This window comes from Lutjanus erythropterus, chromosome 10 (genome assembly GCF_056507025.1).
Source record: "Lutjanus erythropterus isolate fLutEry1 chromosome 10, fLutEry1.hap2, whole genome shotgun sequence".
NCBI classification, from domain to species: domain Eukaryota; kingdom Metazoa; phylum Chordata; class Actinopteri; order Lutjaniformes; family Lutjanidae; genus Lutjanus; species Lutjanus erythropterus.
In genome coordinates, this window is record NC_139326.1 from 6,195,263 (window position 1) to 6,218,770 (window position 23,508).

Below are 23,508 nucleotides of genomic sequence, written 5' to 3' on the forward strand. Positions count from 1 at the left end.
TTCCCCTGATTACCATCTGATTAAGTCAAAGTAAAATGTAAGATGGGAATAAATGCGGAGCAATCACAGCTGCAGTTGCGGAGCTGATCAGACCAAAGAAGGAACTGCTCGGTGACAAGAGAGCTCAGCTCCGCAGCAGAGCGCTGGATATCTGAATCGGATCGCATAGAAGGCATTTGCCTGATTGTTCTTCTTCAGTGCACCGGCTTGAGTAACAGCCAGATAGCGATCTATTATTTTCTTTTACTGCTTTGAGTCAAAGGGAGGGCACTTATTTCCTGTCCTCTGCAGTCGGGGTTGCCTCGTGCCTTGTGGTCTGCAAAGTCAACCACAAACTGTGTCACAAATAAACCTTTAGAGACCTTTAAACTGGGCTGCACCAACAGGGATTATTTTTTTAACCATATTAAATCATTGTTTAATTTTAGATTATGTTGCAGTAAATTTTTAAACTATCTTAAAACTAAAAAAGATTAAATTTATATCTCTTTTAATCTTAGTTTAGTTTTTACTCTAATCTATTAAAATGTAATTCTGTTGCACCAAAACTTTAATTCCAATTTAAAATGTGATCTGGTATTAACTTTAAACTTACACTTGAGGAGGTTTAACTTTTAAAATGGCTGCCTTTTTGAAATGGATTGAGAAAATAATCAAGTTCCTTGAAGAAAGTTAAAGCTTAGAGCTTCTCTGTCGAGCCATCATGAGTAGGCTAACAAGGTTAACTACTGAGCAAACAATGTAATGTTTAGTTAACTTTGTAGCTGGCTAGCAAGCAATTTAAGATTTAATTAACCTTTTAACTAGCTAGCAAACAATATAATTTAAGATTTAATTAATAGAACATTTAGTTAACTTTTAATCTAGCTAGCAAACAATATACTTAGCAAACTAGCAAACAATGTAACGTAATACAGAGTAGCTGAAGTTTCTCTGACTTTAAACTTGCCAAAACTGTCCAGTATTTTTGTGTTTACTGCAAAGCTGGTGTTCAAATAATGTTGTTGAGCCTTGGAAGTGTGCGTTTGACAGAACCCAGCATCATCTGACAATGAGGACAGAAGCCAGCACTGGAAAAGCCCGTCACATTGTTGACACAGTCAGCTGACGGATACAGTTAATGAATTATCAAGCTTAGTGTAGCTGCTACATTCAACACAACATCAGTGACATTAAAGAATAAAGGCCTGATGGTTGTTACATACTTTTAAACTTACAATTAAACAATGTGTGTATCACATTAATGTTGTAGTTTTAATGTGATATTATGACATTCATTACATGCATTTTACATGCTGTAATGCAGGATTAGTTCCTTGCCTGTAGTTATAATTGTGTGTCTGTGTGTGTGGCTCCATTAAGGCACTGATCCCTGTATGGCTTTCGGCACACAGGCACACTTTTCGGCTCCTCCCCTCTGCCTTCAGTCAGGGTGTGATTAGAGCCAATACAATCGTGGGCAACCTGCGCTGAGAGAGAGAGAGAGAGAGAGAGAGAGAGGGAGAGGGAGAGAGGGAGAGAGAGAGAGAGAGAGAGCAAAAGAAAGAGTGGACAGCCACTCTGGTGCACTCTGCTGGTTCCTGCTACAGCGTCACTGCTGCTTGATCTCCAACAGCCCAACTGTGGCATTGTGGGCTCAGCGAAAGACACTGCAAAGTCCTCTAATCCCAGTGGACGGATTTAAATGGACAAGGCTGGAGTTTCTCAAGAACTTTTTTTTCCACTTCATGTCCATGTTTTGATCCATGATCCATGAGAGTGCTGCAACCCAGTGAACTAATATTGTTTCGGCTTTGTGGACAGTTTGGATACATCTTTTTCTGGAGAACATGCTGCTGTTGCCTACACCAGAGGAACTTCCACAAACAATCACATCTTTGGAAACATGGAGTGTTACTTTTGCCTGTTGAGCTCCCGGGGTGTGAAATGTAAGCAGTAACTGCAAAGAAAAACTTTTATTTAGCAAGCTTTTTATTGTGAGCGTATTTATGATGCTTGTAAGACATGCAGATTCTTCAGTTTTGTTAACTTTGATGTGAAAAACATCTTCATCCTCACGAAGAATGATGAATATCACCCTGAACGCTTCTAACATGACCAACACCACAGACGGCCACCACACTGCTGTGGGACCCTGGAGCCTCATCATCCTGGTCACGATCATAGTGATCACGGTGGTGGGAAACCTGCTGGTCATCATCGCTATAGCTCGTACATCGCAGCTGCAGACGACGACGAACATTTTTATCATGTCCCTAGGGTGTGCGGACCTCATCATGGGAGTCCTTGTGGTGCCTCTGGGGGCCACAATTGTGGTGACGGGTAAATGGCAGCTCGATAACACGTTCTGTGACATCTGGACTTCTGTGGACGTCCTGTGTGTGACAGCAAGCATAGAGACGCTCTGTGTCATAGCAGTGGATCGTTATATAGCAATTACGAGGCCGCTCCGACACAAGGTTCTGCTCAACAAGTGGCGTGCCCGGTTGATAGTTTGTTTAGTTTGGATTGTGTCCTCCTTAATTTCCTTTGTCCCAATTATGCAAGGGCTTTGGCATGACACTGATCCTTCAGCAGTGGACTGCTATAAAAACAAAGAGTGCTGCGACTTTGTGACCAACTGGCCCTATGCTGTCACATCCTCTATAGTGTCTTTTTACATTCCTCTGCTCATAATGATATTTGTTTATGCAAGAGTCTTTCTAATAGCCACACGGCAGGTTCAGCTCATAGATAAGAATCGCATGCGCTTCCAGAATGAGTGTCCAACGGCGCCGATGCAAGCTAGCCTCCACATAAACAATATCGTGCCATCAGCGTGCACTGGCTCCAGTGGCGGCAACAACATCGCGAGGAAAAAGAGCGCCAAGCGGAGGCCATCGAGGTTAATGCTTGTCAAGGAGCACAAGGCGCTCAAGACCTTGGGCATCATCATGGGGACCTTCACTGTGTGCTGGCTGCCGTTCTTCATCGCCAACATCATCAACGCTTTTGACAAACGTGTTCCCTCAGAAAGGATCTTCCGACTGCTAAACTGGCTGGGCTACGTCAACTCCGGCCTCAATCCCATCATCTACTGCAGGAGTCCAGAGTTTCGTACGGCGTTCAAGAACCTCCTGCGCTGTCGGTGGCTGTCCACCCTGCAGCTCAACGCTTTCTATAAAGAGCTGCAGACTCGCTGCTCCTGCTTCCTGTGGCGGGCTGAGTCGGGCGTAGCCGGCAGCAGGACTGAGGGCAGTGTGGCCAGCACTCAGGGAAGCAGCAAAAGTGAGGAGGCTTCTCCTGGTCCTCTGCAGTCCAACGGCAGCACACAGTTCAGTGACTTATCAGAAGCAGAAACCCAATAGTAAGTTCTTTTGTCTCATATTATTTTACCCACATAAACCTTTCCTTTAGATATGATGACTTTTTTAAAAGGGAAAGTTCAACCCAGATCAAAAATACAGATTTTTTCCATGGCCTGTTGTGCTATTTATCCATCTATGTTTTCTGGTGTGAGTTGCAGAGTTTTGGAGATCGGCTATAGAGATGTCTGTCTTCTCTCCACTGTGATGGAATTAAAGCGCTGAAAAAAAAAAATCAATTTGAAAAATCATGAACTGCAGTAGAATCTACTGGAACTACTTCCTTTCTAACAGATGGAAAGTACAGCTCACAACAAGGTCTGTGGATTATCTTGAGTAACCTGGTTGTGATTTTTGTAAAGAGACACGTGAAATGTGTTTTTTTGGTGCCTTGAGCACCACAAGCTGTGTGCCATTCAGTGCCAATGTATTAGAGAGAAGGCAGACATCTCTACAGCATCTCCAAACCTTTGCAACTCACACCAAAAAGAGAGTTGCAGATGGATAAATGGCACTACAGGCCAGAGGACAAATATGTATTTTTGATTCTGGGGTGAACTGTCCCTTTAATTCTTGTGTATCACTATGAATTTTTGTCTATTTATTCGTTAATTTATTTATCATAATTGTAGCTGTTTTAATGCATCCAGCATTTTTTTTTTTCCAAAGATTTGTATCTTTATTTGTTTTTAAGTTAGAAATTTCAACCAGCTCCTATAATAGGTCTATAATACACTGTATATACAAAATAGTTACACTGAAGTCCTTAGAAGACAAAAAGTCAAATTAAAATCCATTAAAGCTGCAATTTTCTTAAGTCATTTTGGACACCTGGCTTCAAAATTGTAGTTTTACTATTTTCCACGAGACTGAGGCTATTTTGATGTATTTGGCCTTTGGGCAAGTACAATGCAGTGTTCCTCAGTCCTGCTTCTACCGTGTTATCGCATATCACAGCTGGCCAGCAAAATGTGTCAATTCAACCAAAATGACGTGGGCATGTTGTCAATGATATTGGTAATCATTGACATAACCCAGACTGTGATAGTCCCCCCTCCCAAAAAATCCTCTTTGCATATAGTTTATGGAAAATAATCTGTTTTTTCATTAAAAACACAAAACAAAGCAGCAGTCTTGTGTAAACAAACTTGAATTTAAAGGGTTAAAATCCTGAAAATGAATTAACATTTGATAGTTATTATCAGAACTGATGTTGGTTAACAAAATGATTTGAGAGTGGAAAATAATATTAATATATAATATTTTTACGGCTGTATTTTAAAGTCATGCACAAGGGTTAAAACTTCCACTTCCAACAGACACATAAATACTTCCTCCTTTTTGTGTACAAACAGTGAAACCCTGGTTTAAAGATGATTAAGTGTTTAATTTTGACAGCTAGTGCGCACCTGAACGCAACAGTAGTAAATAGAAACACACCTACTAACCACAACAGAAACATGATGATCAGGGTTCCTTCGTCTTTCTAAATCAAGCAATTATCAATAAACTTCAAGGTGCATTTTCAAACTTTTTCCAGCACTTTGCAGCTGTGTTAAATTACATATATACATACATGTACTATAAACTATTATTTCACATCTTCATTACATTAAATCAGACATTATTGTGCTATAAAAAACCAAAGATTCTACAGAAGGATGACAAATTAAAAGTAAAAAACAATAAAAAAATATGTCAAGTAGTGGTTTCTAATGCAATTACAGTCTCAAGCAGACGCTCAACGCTGAAACCACCACATTAAAATTCAAGCATTTTCAGCACCTGTATGAACCCTGAATACAACACTGCAATGAGTGTTTTAACTTTTCTGAATTATGTAATAACACTACAGTATGAAATCTCAGTGCATCCTGTTTAAAAGTACCTCAGACCTTTAACTAATCTTTATGGAAGTGAGAGGACAGTGACTGTGGCCACTGGTGTAAAATCAGATTTGTTATTGGCCTTTGTGCTTTTCATTTATTTATTTTTTCCCCCATTAATTCAAAAGACCTAACTGTTACATTAGCGGTGTATCATGTGACATGAGAGCAGATCATTTGCACTGTGAAGCAGAAGTGTGAAGACTCCTCACAGTGAAGAATCGATGTCATGGAGAATCAAACAATTTGCATTACTTACTGCTTTCGGACATCCTGTCGCAGATCAGCAAAGTGCTGCACGATGATGACGGTAAAAATGCACCCAAACATACGTGAACGTGTTTGTTTCAATTTGACAAAGAAGAGCTGCCAACAAAATCAAAAAAGAAAAAGATGATAAATAATACATTTTATTTGTACAATGATTTATGAGGTACTCAAAGACACTTGATATGTCAGAAAAAAGAAAATGTACAAAAACAATAGAGGTAGAATCAGCAATCAGAAAAAGAAGAGGCGGGGCTGATGACCACACTGAAAACATACTTAAACAGGTAAAATAATAGAAAATGATAATTATTTGTCATGTCTATTTTATGCAAAATGCACCCAAAATTACATTTCATATTTAGGGAAATATATAGTTTCAAACATATTTCAAATAAGTTTAACATTTACAGGATAAATAATATAACATACACATTATAATTCATTATTGGCTTGTAATAATGGAAAGGTTTAACTTTATATATTAACACATCATCCTGGTGTTGTGCAAACTGCATGTAATGTTCTATGATGTCAAGTTCGCCCCACATCAAAAATACATATTTTTCCCCTATTTATCCATCAACATTTTTTTTTTTATTAGTTGCAGAGTTTTGGAGATATCGGCCGTAAGGATGTGGTAACGCTAGAGTTTATGGCAGACAGAAAGTTGTTCCTACATGAAACTGCTCACAACAAAGTCTGGATTATATTGAGTACGCAGGTCAGGAATTCTGGAAAGTTTTTATGAGTAAGTTTTTATTTTTGGGTGTTTTTTTTGTGCTTTGCGCACCACAAGCTGAGCGCAGTTTAGTTCCATTATACTGGAGAGACGGCAGGCATCTCTTCAGCCGTGAAATGGATGAATTTCAGCTAATTAAAATTCAGAACAACAAAGTTTAAATCTACAGCAAACACTGTGAGTTAATTAGATAAGTGATGCAGAAGTTACAGCAGAGATAGTCATGATTTTACTATCGACTACAAGGGAAAAATATGTATTTTTGATTTGTGGGTGAACTGCCCCTTTATAAACTTTCTGGAGTCTACTTCTTGCGTCATAATTGTGTAACATGTATGTTACAGTACTCTGTGACAGACCTGCAGTCAACATGCAGTGCTGTACTAGAATAATAATGAATCAGATATTGAGTCGTCTCACTCCAGTCGAGCTGTGTTAACAGCCGTGTTCTCATTGGCTGCCAGTCTGGTAAACAGCCTCTCCAGTTTTGGGGGAAGTCTTGTGCATAAGTGATAAAGATTTATCTGCTGCAGGGGGTGTTGGGCAGGGCCCACTGAGGCCCACTGACAAGCACAGAGACACAAAATGTTCTCATTTAGAAATGTCCTCAAATGTGCCAATGCAATTCTCAGAATCAGCCTTTCACACCTTTACATCACGTTACATCATTATGGCATTTTTAGATAATCAGCATTTACAGCATAGAGGTTTCTGTAAAACACAAATCTAACTATTATTAACTAGTATTCTAAAAACACACCGTCTGCTCTGTGGACATCTGTTATTTTTATCACAGTGACATCAGATGCATTCAAAGATTGATTACGGGTAACATGCTGCAGTAACTGATACAAACACAGTCCTCAAACATTTACTGAATCATGCATAGAAATCCAAATATTAAGTTTCACTTTTAGTTTTGTGATATTTTACCACCTCAACAGCAGCCAACGCTTCAGAAATGATTTATATTTCTGCACTGTTCCACCACATCTATGTCACTCCTGGACAGCAGCACTGTCCAAGTTTGGAATTCAACCTTTTTTAAAATGCACAGAGAGCAGTAAAAAAAAACAAACAATGTGTAGATAAATAAAGTTAAAGGGCCAGTTCACCCCCAAATGATATTACATATTATTGGCTATCTTACATATATACATATTTTTTCCCTCCCGTCCCGTGGTTCTAGTTATCCATCTAGATTCTGTCTTCTCTCTTATATAATGCCACTCAGCTTGTGGTGCTTAAAGCACCAAAAAAATATTTGAAACTCTCAACAGCAACGTCTCTTCCCAGGATTCATGAGCTGGCTGCTCAAGATAAGACTTTGTTGTGTACATGAAACCGCTCACACCAAGGTCTGTGGATTATCTTCAGTTATCGTGTCATGATTTCTGAAAAGAGATCAAACTCAAAATGACTTTTTCTTTTTTTGGTGCTTTAAGCAGCACAAACTGTCATCTAGTTCCACTAATATATAAGAAAGTAGAAGGCAGACGGTGGATCTGACTAAAATAAATGGATAAATAACACTACAAACCAAAGGAAAAATATGTTTTTGATTTTGGGTGAACTGTCCCTGTCTACCTCTGTAGGATTTGTGTCACTTGTCACAATTAACTCACAATATTTGCTGTAGATTTGAATTTTGTTGCTGAATTTTAATTTTTGTTTTCAAAATTTTAAATTCAATAATTTCACTAAAGAAGTATTGAAATGATTGTCATCAGAAAGTTAAATATTCCACTATATTTCTAGGAAGCTGTTCGTGTAACAACATCAATTTCACATGTTACTGCAGTAACAGTTTAAAAAGCCAAATAAGACAAATATCATATTTTATTTTTAGTAGGATTAGGATTATTGACTAACTCCTCACAATTTCTGAGAGCCCAAAATGTTATCCTCAGTTTGTTTCTTTTGTCCGACAAACAGTCCAGAACCCAAAGACTCTTCACTCACTGTCATACATGACAAAGCAGCAAATCTTCACATTTAAGAAGCTGGAAACAGAAAGTGTTTGAGAAAATTTTGCTTGAAAAATAACTGAAATGATTCATCAATTATCAAAATAGTTGGCAACTAATTTTCTTTGGATAAGCTGATCAATTAAGCGACTAACCACTGCAGCTCGAATTAAAATGTAATGTTTTCATGTTTAAATTGTAATGTGGCTATTGCACATGCAAAAATGAGTACTGCAGTCCAAGTAGTGAGTTGGGGGCACAGACTGTATATTAAATAGGTTTAAATCCTAGTCGATGGTTGAAGCGAGTTGTTTCCCTCTGCTTCCTCCTCCTCTCCAGACTCCAGGAAGGTTGGTCAGGCACAAGGTGCATGCAACATTGTAAACTGACAATAAAAAGCAACAAGTTTTACACTTTCAGTTGATCAGTTGTTTATAACTGTCAGTAGTCTGTCAATGTAAAGTTTGGCCTGTTATCCTGAAAACAAAAAAGCCCACTGCTCTGAAAATACACACCCCAGACTTTAAGTTCAGTCGCTGCCTGTCTCACAAACTCCATTAACATATTGCTCAGTTTAATCATTATAAACTTCTACTCCTTCTACAAGATTAATAATGATTTCTTTCAATTTATAAAGAGATGCAAACTCATTCAGCAAACATTTGGCATTAATTTGCACTCTAATTAAGGCAAACAAAAACATTTATTCTGGCTCGGAATAAAAATTTTAAAGGGGGATCACTGCAGCTGTAGCGTTGTCAGAGAAGTATTTCAGTTTAGCAGTTTAGTTTAGTTTCCTCGATCTCAGATGACAAATCATGGTCATTTTATGATTTATTACAGTAAATATTTCACAGATTTCTCCTTTAATCCCAAATTTACCAGAAGGCGTGAATGATTACAAATTCTCTGTAGCCACTTTGGAAAGTTTATGAAGTTTTTCTTCACTCAACAACTCTGAAAATTGCATGATTTTTTTTTTCCAGAGAGTCTGGGGATATTGCGATTACCAGTTCAATGGTGAAATTAGTTGAATCAGACGGTATGTTCACAAACATCTGCTGCTTATCTTGGCTGCTAAGCGAGCCAAAACACGCCATTTGCATTACAATGGACCACATGAAAATCAGACGGCCGCTTTGAGCCAAACTCCATTTACATATTGTTCAATTTACCAGTTAAAAACATCTATTCCTGCTGTGAGATTATTGATTTCTTATGACTCATAAACACACGCTGCAAACACGCAGCATCAATTTGATCTCTAATTAATGTGAAACGGGAAAACAAAAACAGTTATTCCAGGATAGAAAGAAGGACGGTGCAGCTGGTTTTGAACTTTACATGTTTCTTCAATCTGTCATGACATATCAGGGTCGATTTATGATAAATTGCAGTAAATATTACTGATTTATCCAAACATTTCACATTAGTAATGCATGCACAAAAAACAGTAAGTAATACAGAATTTTTAATTCACAACTCATAATTCAATTTTATGTGGCATGTGGCACAACTCTTACAGCCCTTTCCTTGCCATATGAATTCCCATGTGTAACCCAGTTTTATGACAGAGGGATGTGTCTTTTTAAATATTTATTCTGCATGCTACATTTATCATTTTCCTCTTCCCTTTTCCTCTCAGTGGAATTTTACAGACATAATCAATGGGGCAGTAAAATGGGAGACATTTAGGAGCTTATAAAAGTCTTCCTTAAAAGGAGCCTGATGTGTTCTGCAGTAAATCACCCCAAGGGGGAAGGCTCAGCGGACTCACCCTGCGCTTTGGGCCGGATTACAAACTTAAGTGAGACCAGCCGTTTGAGAATGGCTCTGGCAGGGCCGCGGCGGCTCGGAGACGGGTTTAATGAAGGAATATGACAAACGCTTCCAGGTAGAGTCTGGACTGCTGGAGCGGATAGTTATCGCCAGGAATCCTCAGTCATCTCTGTCGACTCTCTATATCTTACTCATTCTTGACAACTGGGACAAATCATGTCCTGCCAAAAAGAAAAACTTTAGAAATTATTAATACCAGCACTCCAATTCAAAAGTTTTGGTGAAAATCTATTATTTAAGGATTTATATTTGTGAAATATAGGCAGTTTATGGAATGTTTTGGTTTGCTTTAATTTTTTTTTTTTTCTGAACTTCCAGAAACACCTTTGTCCCAGACAAGAATTAACAACCTGAATTTAAAACAAACTCTAAATCTAAATCTAACAATATATAACTAATATATAACTCATATATATCTAATATATAACTGATAACACAGGTATAAAAATATCACATTATAATATAATCAATTTTGTTTTAAAAGACATTTTTCAATGTTCGCCCTTTAAAGTTGTGTCCCAGATGGCTAAACATTCATTTATATTTTAGGGAAATATGGGATATATGTATGCATTATAATCCATTATTGACTTGGGTTAAGGTTTAACTTCATATAGCTCAACTCTATTTGAAAATGTGTTAAAAGCCTTCAAAGCCTAAAACTGACAATAGAGAACATGGTAAAATGTAAAAATGTGCTATTATAATCATATTTCTTTTAAAATGTAGTTTATATGAAACTGTTGGCTGTTTATAGTTCTGTCTCAGATTTTCATTAACTGCCATATTTTTACAAAAACATGATTTAATCAGACATGTCAACTCTGTAAGACGCCACTCTGTCAGATTTTCCTTATGATGAAGTTGATGTGTACATTTTATAAAACATTTAATCACCAAGAGGTCGGTCCTTTACAAGGTTTAAAGCCACTGAAAACTTGGCTTGAAATAGTAGAAATGCATATGTGCTATCAACATTTGGTTTCTGAATAAAAACAAATATTCACAATTATTAGTAAACCTGCTCCAAAAACAGCTGATTTGCTGTTTAGACCATTTTTCGAGAGTGTGTGGGCGTGTCAGCTCACGTTTGATTGACAGCTGCCTCAGGAGGCCCAACATGAAAACTCAGCAACGTCCTGCTGTCGACCGCTGGAGACGCAGGACGTAGCAAAACGTACTTTAGCCACCTAAGCAAAAGACCACCTTAAAAAAAATAAATACAGGTTTAAGTGTACGCGATATTTATAAAATGTCACCTGCTTTACTTTGTCGTCAAACAGCCTTTTCCAGCAGGGACTGAAGCTGCCGTCTCTGCTGCCTTTACAATCACCAGACTCCATGGACACAAACCATCTTTTTATCTTGCAGAATACGGGGTGTGTTTGTATGTGTTAGTTAGTTATTGTTATTGTTTGACTATGGTGTCTTAACATGTTTGTTCGGGTCTGAGAGTAAACCAGCCGCTCCAGTGCCCTGTGATGAAATGATTTTTTTTTAAAGTAGAGGTTTGTGGCTGTGAAGACAGCGCAGACAGTGGCTTCAGTCTTCCGTCTGTAAAGCCTGTCAAACAGCTAAATAAAGTGAGGAAAAAATTCTAAACACCTAAATTGATATTGATTTTGGTCACGTTAAGTCACTGTTTGTCTTGAAGGAGAGATATAATGGCTTCAGCTCCACGTCGTTGAGTTGGTTCAGACTCAGAGAGCAGCTGCAGCAGGAGAAGAGAAGTTTTGTTGCACCCACAAAGCAACTGACGGGTTTTTTATGACTGGCTATATGGAATTAATTGTAAATTTTCATAATAAAAGCCTATGCCCAATTCAAACACAAGGTAGCAAAGTGTACAAAAACATAGATGATAATAATTCAAATTCAAATACTTTTTATATGCTTACTAATATGCACATAAGTCCCTGAATTACATGGTTAAAAGACTATAGTTTTACAGAGGCTTTAATAGTTTGATCTTTTAAAATGTATTTCTCAACGTAATTTAAGAGTCAAAATCAAATCCCATTCAAAATATGGTTTCGTCCCAACTCTCAAGAATTAGTGATCTATTTATCCAGCGACACAAAAGAGCGATTTGAGCAGCATGTTTCCTTTAAACCTTGAGACAACAACAGGTTGGTTTAGTTGAGTCAGGAGCTGATGAGGTACAACCGCCGACATGAACGGTTACTAGGGAAGAGGGTTTGTGCTACACTGCACCGCAGAGAAAAGCCATTATCAATAGTTACTTTGTTTTCATAGAAATACATGCAGGCATATCACTGGTGCCCTTATCAACACCAACAGCAGCCTACAGCTCCTGTCACGTATGCACCACTTTATATGACAAGTGCAATGTGTCACAGATTCCCTACATGACAGCATTTCTAATGCATCTTGCATCTGCAGTTGTTTTTGGTCTTAAAAGTGGAAGTGGAGACACAGAATGACTTGGGTGTTTGTTGCTTGTCACTCATGACACTTTAGAAGTGACATGGGCCGCTGCTATATTCGCCCTAATATGTGTATTGGAGGTATTTAAGACAAAATCTTCATGCATTTGAAAGGCACGGCTGTGTGTTATGAGCAGGGGGAGTTTGTTAGCACAGTTTATCCGTGATTGAGGACACTTAAATTAAGCTAACAGAGAGCGGAGCATTTTATTTCAAAGAGCAGCGGCCAACTGGGTTGGGGACTAAATTAAAGTGTGGATGTGGAGCAGAAATGAAGCGTCTCTGCCCGGTTGACTGGTTCAGAAACACAACCAGGAGCCGGTTTGACAAAGATAGACTCTATGGCTCAGATATAACAGATAGTCAGACTTTAGATAGACATCTTAATTCGTCTGTTGCACAAACAAGTTTCGTTCTTGGCTATCTTAAGTAGGACTATGGCACAATGCATTCTAGGTAAAATAAGACTTTTCAAAAAAAACAAAAACAATAATAATATATATTTTTTTAAAAATGGCCAACTGAGTGGCTAAATCCAACTGCTCAGCTCAATTTACCCCAGCAGAAAATATCTATCTTTTGGAGGAATTAAAGCAAACCAATGTCAGCAAAACACAAATTATAAGCCATGTTTTGCTCTTTTTTGTCGTTGGGTGCTACTGACTGACATTTGCCTGTACATTATTTCACTGATTGTTTTGTTTTCATACGGCCTCTCTGCTGATGCACATCAGCCTACATGAGGCTCATTTTGTGCCTCATATTTTAATGCCTCTCTTGATCATCTGTGATGTTAAAAAATCGATTTACAATAAATTAAAGTAAAAGTGTGCGTGTGTGGAGTCAGCTGATCTTCATGTCTGCCACCCTTAACCTGTTTTGAGACAGTCATCATTACTCCTCCTGCACACTCTGCAAGCACCACCCATCACCCGAACTATAAGGAGTATTTATTATCCCACGTGGGAAACTTTACTTGCAGTCAAGACACAAGAACAAAAAAAAAACCCAGCATGAATTTCCAACATGTGAGAGCTTCTGACACAGACAATCTGTTGTGTGTTACATGTGTGAAAGGGCAAAAGGGCAAAATCCCGTGCTAATTCTCAGAGTTCACCGGTGAAAACAGCTCTATAGAAATGTTGCTGAGTACCTCTCCATCATGGACTACCTGTGGGTTGTTTCTTCGAGATTTTGCAGATCTAGTTTGTGACTGACGATAAGCGACATACTCCAAAAGGTAGATAAAATAAGTTTCTCACGTTCCCGTTCTTGGTCAGGATGATCTTCCTGCACAGTTTACACACATTGGTGTTCTCATATCTGACAGACTTTTTAACAAAAAAACTGCCATCCTGGCAAGTTGGCCTGTCCTTTATTTTCTTTTTAACAATGTCCTCATTGTCTGCTCTCATTTTCTCACTTCATGCTGTGTCTGTTGTTGTGTCACATGCTCAGAGGGGTGAAACGGGGTGCAGCAGCCACCCTTAAAAGATGCCTTGCCACCCGAGGTGCCACCACAGTTTTGAAAAGTTCTAGCGGGTAACGATCTGTTCTGGACAAATTTCATTATTATTATAACAAAAACAAAGAACAGTTCTGACTATTCAAATGTTCATTCATATTTTCTAGTAAATTTAATCAAAAGACATCACAGACATGCTTTAGCCTCTACAGACATTTTGCTCAAGAATTCAAATGAAATGCTTTGATTGTAATCTGTCAAATCAGATACTAATGTAGCCGAGCTGATGCTCCTGAGGGAGAGGAGTCAATCAAAATGTGACCCACACAGTCCTGAGAAATGCTGTTTTTGAACTAAGTCTTCAAATAGTTCTGAAAGTTTATTATCACTCAGATTTTTGTAGATTCTTAATGAGACACTGAACTCAAAGAAGTGACACCATGATGGGATTTTTTTTTATATTTAAAGCCAAATTTCCAGAGACTAGCTATTGAATGTTTATAATCAGAACATATGGTTACTGTTTTCTCACCCACGCTTCCTGTGCCTGACGGGCATGTGACCGCATGGAACAATATCATTGTTAAAGAGCTCCTATACTCTTATACAGGAAACATACTGTGTACTAGAAGCTGCGCCTCTGCATCACAACTAACAAGAGACACACGTGAGGAAATGACTTGTCAACATGCTGCTGAGAAAACAGCTCTGAACGGACATCAGATGCACCCTAAATATTTTCCATCTTAGAGAAACTATAGGAGGACGAACATGAATAAGACATCATGTGAAAAGCAGACACCAGAGGCAGAGAGACATGAAATCAGAGGTTGTTCTGTCCAGATTAAGCTATAAAGCTTAAGCTTGTGATGGGTCACAACAAGCACTGCAGGCACTTGGATAGTTTCTCATGACATAAAACCAGATAAATACACTATATATTTGGATATATGTTCTTATTCTCAGCTTGTAAACTCGGAGCTAAAAAAAGCACAAATGAGCACAGAGAGATGGCGGACAGTGTCATTTCCAGTATAAATACTGTCTCACTAAAGTCACTGAGAGTGGGTCATTACTCCAAATGATTGTGTAAATATTTCAGACATATTGGTTGACAAATGATGAGGACAAATCTAAAAGGACATTGTGTTTATGAAGCTGGCATCTCAGGTTTATGAGTGGCTGTGTGTTACTGAAACAAACTGTATTACTGTGAGGGCTAAATATGTTATAATTGCAATTATAATTATTTCTCACACATGTCTGCTGTATCCTCCCAGAGTTTGTTATTGCAGTGTTAGCTTGCAGAAATGTGTCAACAGCTATTTTTTTAATGCATCATGCACTGTGCAGGAGAAGTCATGTGTTTAACAGGACATTTGCTGCAGAGCCTGTGATTGACAGGCTTTTTACTACATGGAGCCGCTAATGTGCAGGAGGTTACAGCTTCATGTGATTTCAAAGTGGCCTGGATGCTGGTGTAATAGGTTAAGGCACTGCAGTGAGCATATCATTAGGCGCACATTAGGGCGACCTCATGTTTTGATGGCCTTCAAGGAGGGGCCGACGAGCACTAATGCTTTTTTTCCTGTCCTCTGTACCGTGTAATTCTGAGCTTTTTGCCGCCGTATGGTAACCCAACTTCACACACAAACTTTCATAATAATGTGCATGTAGTTAGCTTAGAGCAAGATCTGGCCCAAGAGAGCGTGAAACAAGGAGCAGGATGAAGGAAAACATGGTGGTGGTGACCTGTGGGAAACCTCCAACACTCCCTTTTTAGCCTGGCTGATATCACAACCGATCACACTGCGTGACGCTCTTTAAATGGAGGCACCCGGGAGCAGAACAAACACTTGAGAGAAGTTTAACTCTAAATTGTTTGGATTTCGACAGATAAAAAATTTATAAATGATAACTGGTTATTGCTTTTGCTGTACACCAGCTAAAATAAACTACAGCCGCATGACTGAGAGTGAGACCAGTCAACCATTCAGGACTTTGGACTGGGTTAGTTACCTGTCACTGGTTGTTCCAGCCAGCTGTTCTGAGTTTTATTATTATATGTTATTTAGGGTTTATTTATTTAAAGCTGTGTTGAGACTGACTTCAGGCTGGTAAAATATTTAATATATTGATAACTTTAAAAAGGACCTATATTTTTGAATTTTATTTTAAAACATTAAAAAATGAAGTAAAATGTTCCACAGAATATGAAGATAATAGGGCTTCCCCGCTGTCAAATCACTGAGTCCATTTCAGCAGACTTTGCCTGAGGAAATTTCCCACAGTTCATAGCATTGTGATGTTAAAAACGGGGTTACCAGGGTAACCCCAGAAGTGTGTTCTTTTTCTTTAAAGGTAGACAACAGCATCTCACCTTTTCATCTCAAAATTAATTCCACTCAAGCAACAAAAAAGTACTAAGCTTGTAAAAGATAATGGAACATTTTGCCATGAAACCCGTGACTGAATATATTTAGGTACATATGAATGCCTCTTTTTTTTACTTTTAAAGTATTTGTCTTGTAATATTTGTATTTTAGATGCTTCATATGGAATTTTTGTCACTTTGATATGTTGCAAAGTGCTGTCCCAATCCTATTTATACCATTCCAACCACTTGCAGTCTCACACTCTCAAGCACTTGCAGGTGACGTCAGCTGAAGTCCTTCAGGGTTCAGGGCTTTGGGCTTCAGGGTGAAGAGTGGGATTGGGTTTATGTATTGTGCTGCAGAGATATCTACTGAAGTTAGCATGCTAACCAGCTAGACCCAGCCGCTAAGCCTGGTAATACCACTCTGCAGGGTTGAGTGAGCGCTTGGCTGAAATGAGTATCTGGTGCAGATAATGCAACCTGCTTTTTTAAGAGCAGTAGTACGAGTAAAATGTCTTGAAATCATTATCAGTGATAAATAAATAATGCATGTGTTGTGTTTATTGATTCATCAAAGTTAAGTCAAATTAATAAAAAAAAAAAAAAAAGAAAAAACTTGCAAAAGTTGTCTTACTCCTGTGATCAAAAACACCGATCTGAAGCTCAATTCTGAGGCTGTTGTGCAAAAATAAATATAGCAACTTTTGGTCGACCCATATCAATTTCAGACTTAGGCTGAGGTCACGTGTGTGTGAATGCAGGGGAGGGGTCATCCCAGAGGAAAATTTTTATTTCTGACAATTGTCTTTTCTTTGTCTTATGAGAAATGAATCATATTCTTATTTTGAGCTGTTTTTCTTGAACGCCCACACTCACAGGTGTCTCAGAGGTTTCTACTTGAGAACTGTATGGAACAAACAGACAAACTTAGGATCTCATTTAAGACCACCGAGTTTTTCTTTTAGATCTCATTGTTATTTCAACAGCTGATTATTTAAGACAAAGACAAATTAAGACAAATTTAAGATCTGTGCAGTGAGGAAAAAAAAAAGAACATTTGAAGATCTTCAGTCGGGCTAAAATTAGTTTCAGGCTGTGACGAGACAAAGGCTATTTCTCAGGAGCTGAATTTAAGAAGTTTGAGAGAGTAGTCAAAGTCTCATATTGGTCCTAATTTCAGCTCATTTATGTCTAGGAGACACAGGCTAGACGAGATCTTATTTTGAACTTTTCCTTTACCTGCCGACACACACACACACTTATTTGTTATTGGCTGAGGGCGTGACTCCGCCTGTCAGAATTCACCAAAGCTCAACTCCACCCAAAGCAAAGATGTGATTACAAATGCACGACTACGTGGTTAAATTACCTTTAACATTTGGTTAGCCTCGCCCATTCCGAGAACGAGATACGATTTATTTATCATTACACAACAAGGCGGTCTCGCAAGCTTTAGATGCAGTTCCCACTCTGTGACTCAATAAAAACATCTGATATTATACACAGTAGATTGGTTGAATACATAAGTAGGGATCATTTGTTTTAAGTGACAGGTGTTTACTGCCACAGGTGGCTCATCGCAAGGTAGCGCTTCGCTGGATGCCTCGGTTCCATCCGTTTTTGGAGTGGCCGGGACTTTGAGCTTTACACTTTTCAGAAACCTACGGGTGTCATCGTGGACACTCCCTCCATCCATTTTTCTATGGGTATAGCTATAGCTAATGCATTTTAATGACAAAGTGATTTTATGTTATTTTGGAGGCATCATTGCATCGCATTAGAGAAGTCCTCCTAACATCTGTTCTACCTGTGGAGTGGACAAAATATTAGAAACACCTCTCATTGTACTTCAGTTTGCCTGCACCACGAACTACAGCCTCCAAACCTTGTTAATCCATGAGGGATTTATTGCAGCACTGTTCTATTAGACTGCCTTAGCTTTAGCTTGGTGCACCCAATACAACTTTCAAAAATCATATTCACCAAATGGTTTCTAATTGCATCCCCTTCTTACTGGCAGATTTAAAGACAGAAAATGCGCACGCCAATGATGATGAATGGATTTTCCTTAACCTTGATGCGTTTAGCCCCTTTAACACGAGCAGAGACTACAAAATATGTGGAAAATATGTCTGTGGTTTTCGATTTAAAATAATCCAACAACTCGTGTGTGAATGTGAGATTCGAGAGAGTGTATATCATAATATTATTCCTGGAATCCTTTTGAATTATCTTAAAATCAAACACACCTATAAGACATGATGATACACTATAAAAAGAGTTCGATTTCACAAGACTGGGATAAGAATTCTGATGAAGCCACATTGTGAATTGCATTTTTTTTTCCTGTATGCATGCATTCACATTTCTGTGAAGCTCACAGTTCCAGGTAATTTGTGTCTTCCTGTGGAGACATGTACAGTGGACGTGATAGCATCAGAATTCCTGTCCTGCTGGGGAAAAAAAAGGTTTCACAGGAGCTTCACAAAGGATAAAAGCATGAGGGCGACTGTGCAGCAACTTTCTGTAATTAGCAAAGAAAAACTAAACAAGAGTGGAACAGGTGTGGCGATATTTATGTTTTTCCACATGAAAACAACACCATACACACAAATATGCTACAAGACAACAATCTGTCGTACCGGGTGTGACCAGCACAGGCAACCGAGTCATACAGTAACACACAGAAATCTCACATCTCACACCAAATCAAAGATATAATGAGGTTAATAATAAAGGTAGTTAACTGTCCTCTGTGTCTGGTAGTGTTCAGTTGAATACTTAGAATGTTTTCACTGCTTTACCCTGCTGTCAAACAACTTTTTCCGACGGGAAAACCACTGTTAAAAAAGACAAATATCTCTCTCTGAAAACCAACCAAACTCCATAGGTGAAATCAATCATTTTTACCTTGTATAACCCAGGAGCTGCTGGTCTACTGCTGCCTCGATTGGTTCATTTGTTTGTGTTGTTGTGTGACTTCGGTGAATCAGAATGATCCTTTTATAACACAGAAGTCACACGATAACACAAACAAACAAACAGATTTATGTGTCAATAGTCCAGCAATGCCAATGTTCTGTGAGGTAAAATGACTGATTTTGCCTGTGGAGTCTGGTTGGTTTGAGAAGAGTGAAAGCTTTGATAATAGAGATTTTTTTAGGTGGGCCTTTTTTCAGTTACCTTTTGTTGCTGACCCACAATAGCAGGGTTCAACAGTGAGTATCTTTACCACTTGCTGACTGGGCAAATGGTAAAAAAGAATTTAACTATTAAACTGTTCTGATAATCGATTAATGGTTAAAGAAATTTTTCATGAAAAGAAAAACAGAAAATACTGTTTTCAGTCTTTCAAATATGCAGACGTTTCTTCATTTATTATCATAACAAACTGAATATCTTTGGATTTTGGACTAACAAAACTAGACACCTTGCACTTGGACATTTTTCAGTATTTTCTGATATTTTACAGACCTTGCAGCCCTAAATCAAACATGACAGATAACTTTGACCCTAACCCTAAAATGAACTCTAACCCTCTTGCCTGAAAGGGCAAGTGAACAAAACATCAATGTTGAGCCCTGAACGGTATTTTGCTTATAGCTTCCACTCTATAGCCCCTCTCTGCTTGTCCTAAGTCAAGGTGTGCCGACCGACATCACAGGTAACAGGTAATACACTGACTGTGGATAAGCACCTCATGGAACGCCACATCAAATAAGACTAATAGAGACTAAATAGCTCACTTATGAAACACAAAGTCAAACTGATTCGAATGACATTCCTCCATATGTGATGTCAACTAATCTCCAGTTACTATTAAAATAGACTAGGCTCCTCATTTCTTTTGTATTTGGGGATTTCATTTCAATACAAACACTTCATGCTAATATTTCCATCTCTTTCCAGCTTCACATTGCAGGAAACGGACAGATAAACTGTAAAATGTCGAGCTACTGAAGCAAACTGCGTTTTCCAGCCGATACTGTGATTGTGATTCCCACATAGGCTGAGGCCAAACAGCAGCTAAAGAAGAGAGCGACCGGATACAACTGGACTGACTGGAGAGAAACGGATGATTTGGTCTGAACAGGAATTCTGTGGGCTGCCTCTGCGGACAGGAGACGGACCGTTGACACTCAGCACTTCACAGGCATTAGGTGACACCAAAGCTGAGCCTCCCAGTGTCATCTAAATACTGTCTACAAGGGACTGCCTGTGTTCTTGAATGAGACAATACTTAACTGCAGGTTTTAGAGGCATTCCAGGGAACCTTTGGACACAGTGAATGTGGCCTGTGGTTTCAAAAACGACAGCATAAACTAATTTTGTACAGTATATTATCTCGTAAGTTATCTATTTATGATACACCGAATCTGTAGCAAAAAAAAGTTGCGCAAGGCTGTCTCAAGTTACTGTCCAGTCAAGAAACATTCATTTTCATTGCACAAACTCCTCAGTGTAAAATCAGCTAAACCAAAGGGCTGTGCATTTTCAACTCTGGTGTCTGTTTTCAGTTTTAATCTTTCAGTTCTGATCCTGGACTCTATTTCCACACAAAAGTTATTTTGCTTAAATTCTGTTTTATAGTGCGGCTATATGGGAAATGTTCATTTCTGACTGGCTGGCTGTGAAAATCTTATAACAAGACAATTCAAACATAATTCATGTCAATTATCAGTATAAATCAGTATAAATCATCGTGCAAGGTACAGTATTATAAACTACAGGTAACCATAGCAAAATACTTCTGTTCTGTGCTACGTTATCCGTTAACTCCATATGCATTTTCCTTTGGGAAGCGGCCATGTTATAAGATCGAAAACTCACTCTGAAATGTCAGACAAAACAGATTTGATCGAGGAAATATGACCTGCACCTCATCCATTATTTTGTTAAATCGTGACACCGTGTTGTGCGCTACATAACATCATCTGTTGCATTGAGAAATAAAATATTATAAGACTGTGTAACTTTGCTGACGTGTGCTTTGTGTGCAAACTCACCACTTCTTGTGCTGTGGAATTGTAGAAGCAAATTTGTGTTTTTTTTTTTGTTTGTAAAATTCCTTAAAAATCAGAGGCAACTTACTCTGGTGAGAGTAAAGCAGCACTCTACACTGAATTCTCGACGAACTTGCAATTTTGTCAAATTCCCTAGTTATGGCTTAAAGGTGAGTTGTGATAAGTCTAGACTAACGTGAGGCTGTTTGATTTTAAACAGTTTTATCGGTCTAAAGAGGTAGGACTTATCCTGTCTTTTCCAAAGAGAAACGTGAGCCTGTGAAGGGTCCCGACCCCCATGTTGGGAACCATTACTCTGTTAACAACAGTAATCAGTGTAAACTACTGATGATATGAGCTCCGGAGACAATTATAAACATATTAAGTTTTCTTATTTTTACATCATCCTCCACCCACTGAAACCATTGTCTGTGCCTCTGCTTCTGTTTGAGCAGACATCATGTTCCATTATGAGAGGAATTTACAAGATTTGGGACTTAATATAAAATAAACAAAGAGCCAAACACGTGGATTTGAAAACAAACTGTGACCACCGTTGACTGTGCCAGACGTGCTGTGTGTGTGACCACAAAAAGCCACAACAACTCGAGTGGAAACAATTATCCTGTCTGAGAGTTAAGCCGCATTTCTTATCAGCTGATTCCTGTTATAGTGTTTTCCACGGGCAGGATTAGATTGAAATCAATTCTAAACATTTTTCACAGGGAAAAGAAAAGAGAAGCCACTACTTTTTTAGTAAAAAAAACAACTTCAACTCAAACTACACATTTAAAGCATAGAGTTAAAAAAAAATTAAAATGTAAAGGAGGAGTTAAACTCTCAACTCCAAATGTACTAATTACAGTATACTGTATGCCATTTTGCTATACTGGAAGCATTTTCAGTGGGTTAGTCTCGCATACCCAGAATTCTCTCCTCGCACAACACTGTGCAGAGACGTCTGACTCCACACACTATCATTCTGCTATAGTGGAAGAAATGACCTGGCTTGTTTATATTTCTCTAAACCAATTAAATCATCTTGGGCGGAGCTAAGCCTGAGCCCCTGCAAAACAGAAGGCGTGTCTTGATGCAGGTTCACCTTGAGTCAAGCAGTTATGGTTAATCGTTGGTTATCCACATGCTGTTTTCTATAAATTCTTCACAAAAAAGGTCCCTGGATATTTTGTTATCTTAAAGCTTTTATTATAAAGCAGCAAAAAAAGGGTTGTGTTTTCACCAGCAGAAACTTGACACGTAGCCTATCAGCTGAAAGCGAACGTGAAAGTAAAACAAAACAGATACCGCTGAGTACAAACAGCAGCACAAACTAAACTTCAGACCATAGAGGTTCACACACAGGCCTTTGGGAGCTACAAAAGTACTGAGAAGGAAAGCACACTTTTAAAAAACATCTTTCCCTCTGGCTGCTGCACAGACATGAGTTGAGTCTCAGTTCTCCAGTGCACACAGAAAGGTCTTGGTTATCATGATTGGTTGTCTGGGAAAAAAAGCACCAGTAACAGCACAAGCGCCTTTCTGAAAAGTAATGAGGTTTTCAACTAGAAATGCTCTGAGTGGCTGCACAAAAAAGACACGCCGGGCACAGCGCCTTTTCTCTGGGCGGCCGCAGACGCTGTCACCTTATTTGGAACAACTGAAAAAAAGACACTGGCTTTCAGAAGAAAATTCTGTGTGGACACGGGCCCTTATTTACACAGAGTACAGCCGATGAGACTGCAGTCTGTAGGTGTATTACCTACAGCGGCTGGTGGCTCACAGGCCTCCAGTTTGGAGAAGAATCAGCAGGAGTACCAGTGAAGGAAGCTAAGCAAGGAAGCTAAATGTAAATTCTGCCACTAATAAAATACTTTAATGATGTGTTTTCCCATAAATTATACCAACTAGCAACCAGCTACCAACAGCTAACAGGAAACACACACCATTTCCTTAAATAAATGTTTTAAGGTTATTGGAAACATATTATTTATGAGCTGGTGACTTGTCCAGGGTGTACCACGCCTCTCACCCAATGACAGCTGGGATACACTCGAGCCCCGGCGAGACCCGTCAAGATAAGCATAAGCAAACATATGTCTAGCATTTTTAGACAGTTTAATTTGGAAATGTTACATAATATAGCTTAAAACTTTTTTTTAGTTGGTTTAAAT

General features: G+C 38.6%; 1 protein-coding gene across 2 annotated transcripts; it reads left to right on the forward strand.

Annotated features, from left to right (window-relative positions):
• Positions 1 to 1,916: 1,916 nt before the first annotated feature.
• On the forward strand, positions 1,917 to 20,758 carry adrb3a (adrenoceptor beta 3a). Of its 2 annotated transcripts, none has more exons than XM_084728045.1 (2): positions 1,917 to 3,346; positions 20,244 to 20,758. In XM_084728045.1, the coding sequence occupies exons 1-2, from the start codon at positions 2,064 to 2,066 to the stop codon at positions 20,269 to 20,271; spliced, it is 1,311 nt and encodes a 436-aa protein (XP_084584171.1). In that variant the 5' UTR covers positions 1,917 to 2,063; the 3' UTR covers positions 20,272 to 20,758. The 2 variants fall into 2 exon arrangements, with proteins under 2 accessions (XP_084584171.1, XP_084584170.1); XM_084728044.1 differs by lacking the exon at positions 20,244 to 20,758 and adding an exon at positions 11,329 to 12,968.
• Positions 20,759 to 23,508: the final 2,750 nt, after the last annotated feature.